The sequence below is a fragment of the Austrofundulus limnaeus genome, unplaced genomic scaffold (assembly GCF_001266775.1).
Source record: "Austrofundulus limnaeus strain Quisiro unplaced genomic scaffold, Austrofundulus_limnaeus-1.0 Scaffold95, whole genome shotgun sequence".
NCBI classification, from domain to species: domain Eukaryota; kingdom Metazoa; phylum Chordata; class Actinopteri; order Cyprinodontiformes; family Rivulidae; genus Austrofundulus; species Austrofundulus limnaeus.
This window is the reverse complement of record NW_013952497.1, coordinates 510,380-512,245: the sequence shown is the minus strand read 5'-3', so window position 1 is coordinate 512,245 and position 1,866 is coordinate 510,380. Positions and strand designations below refer to the sequence as shown.

At 38.2% G+C, this 1,866-nt stretch overlaps 1 protein-coding gene across 3 annotated transcripts in view; it reads left to right on the top strand.

Annotated features, from left to right (window-relative positions):
* Positions 1–1,866, top strand: part of veph1 (ventricular zone expressed PH domain-containing 1) — a 104,483-nt gene that overhangs the window by 97,689 nt on the left and 4,928 nt on the right. For all 3 annotated transcript variants that reach the window (XM_014012826.1, XM_014012825.1, XM_014012824.1), the window contains one exon: positions 1,692–1,745. In XM_014012826.1, the coding sequence (XP_013868280.1) occupies positions 1,692–1,745 (54 nt within the window). The remainder of the gene's footprint in view (positions 1–1,691; positions 1,746–1,866) is intronic.

Below are 1,866 nucleotides of genomic sequence, written 5' to 3'. Positions count from 1 at the left end.
GGGTGGGGGGACACACAGGGACAAAGTGTGACTCTGCAGCAGAATGAGTCACTGTCATCCCCTTTAACAGAGCAGATATTATTATGTGCTACAAGTTTCCCAACCCAACCAAAGTCCTCGTATGCAGAACAACGTGATGTTTCCACTAAATCCCCCACTGTCTCGTTAGTAAAAGTCAAAACAAAAACTTAATACACTTTACTAAGAATTACTGAAAAAAGAAAGATGCTGAATCAGAMATATAGGAACGTTTGATCAGGCTGGTGTTCTTCCAGAGTTTACTTAAGTATCCGGTTCCTTTTTAATTCCATGCAGCTGATAATGAGGATGTTTTCACTCTGTGGGAATCTGTATGTTCAGACTCAAAAGTGCTGTTTATAATGTTAACAACTGAAACCTTTTGGAACATGTTTCATTTGGGTTTGTCCTTTGGRTTGCAAATGCTTACAACCGTCCTTCCAAATACTAAAGTGTATAAGCAGCATGTGGACGAATAAGGGTTAGCAGTGTTTGAAATATAGATAGAAGCGGAGCTGATCCCTCCTCACTGTAAACACATGTGTTTGTGCTGCTGTCCAGATGGGGACAGATTCTGGTTTGCAGCAGAACACTGTGTGTCTTTGTTCTCTGAGATTAGTCTGTTTTACCAGAGTGTTCTGGACTGGAAGGCATGATGTGAAAGAACTTTTTTTTTGTTTGAAAAGAATAATTATTTGCTAAAYGACCAAMATCATTTYTGTGTTCTGCAAATTTAATGCTTAAGCACATTTAATAGTGCAGGGGSGTCAAACTCAGGTATACAAGTGGGCCAAAACTTGGTCCAAGCCTATCCAATCTGTCTTTCTCTGTTACATAACAAATCATTCTTATAGAAATACAAACTACCTTTTCCAAATTATGTGTTATGTAACATTTAGAACATTTACAACAATTCTCTGTTGCTTTTCACAAAACAAACTCAATGAAAAATTCTAACTTAGGTCAGCTGTCATGAAAAGAATGCACTAAATATAGGGACAAAAAGAATAGCCATCAAACTATTTCACATATAACGTATTACGGAACATTTGGAGCAGGATACTGGGACCAGATCTAGCCTGCAGGCCTTGATTTTGACACATGTGGATCTGAGACGTGCTAAAAATCCAAGCAAAGCAAAGACTTCGGTCTTTCTCTGTCCAGGTCCAAAGCTCTACATCACGCTCCACCTTTGAGTGAAGTTGTATCAAATGTTACAGCTTTCACATAACATGTAGTCTTTACTGCCCCTCCTTCTCATCTCACCTCCAAACTTCACTGTTTRTATTTATTTTATTTTAAAGAAGGAATCTACCCGTCTTAATCATACTAATGTAAAATTCAACTGGCCAGAGATATAAAASCAAAACCAAAACAGTCTAACCAAACATAATATCTTAATGACAGAAATAGTGAGAAGTTTGTTTAATATAAGATTTTTACAAACTTTCCAGTTTAAAAAAATCACTAAACTCAATCAGATTATCTTGAACAGACCTCCAGGCTGAACGAAGGTTAAACTGAGACAGATTAATTGTTTCTAACACACACACAGAAAGAATGTGGTCCTGAAAGATGCATTTTTAGTTAGAGCACTTTTCTGAGTAGGTTGCAGAAATATGTATACATATATACATATACATAAATACAATTTTTTTTTGTTTCTTTTACAGAAAGATGAGCTGGATGACATCCCCATCGAGCTGAGCAAGGTGCAGAGTGTCAAGGTGATTTTTTTCCCCCTCATACCCTTTCTTTCACTCTGAAGCAGGGGCAGTTCTAGTGGTGGGGCCACAGGGGCATTGGCCCCATCTGAAATCTGATTGGCCCCCTGAAGTGCCCCTGTCC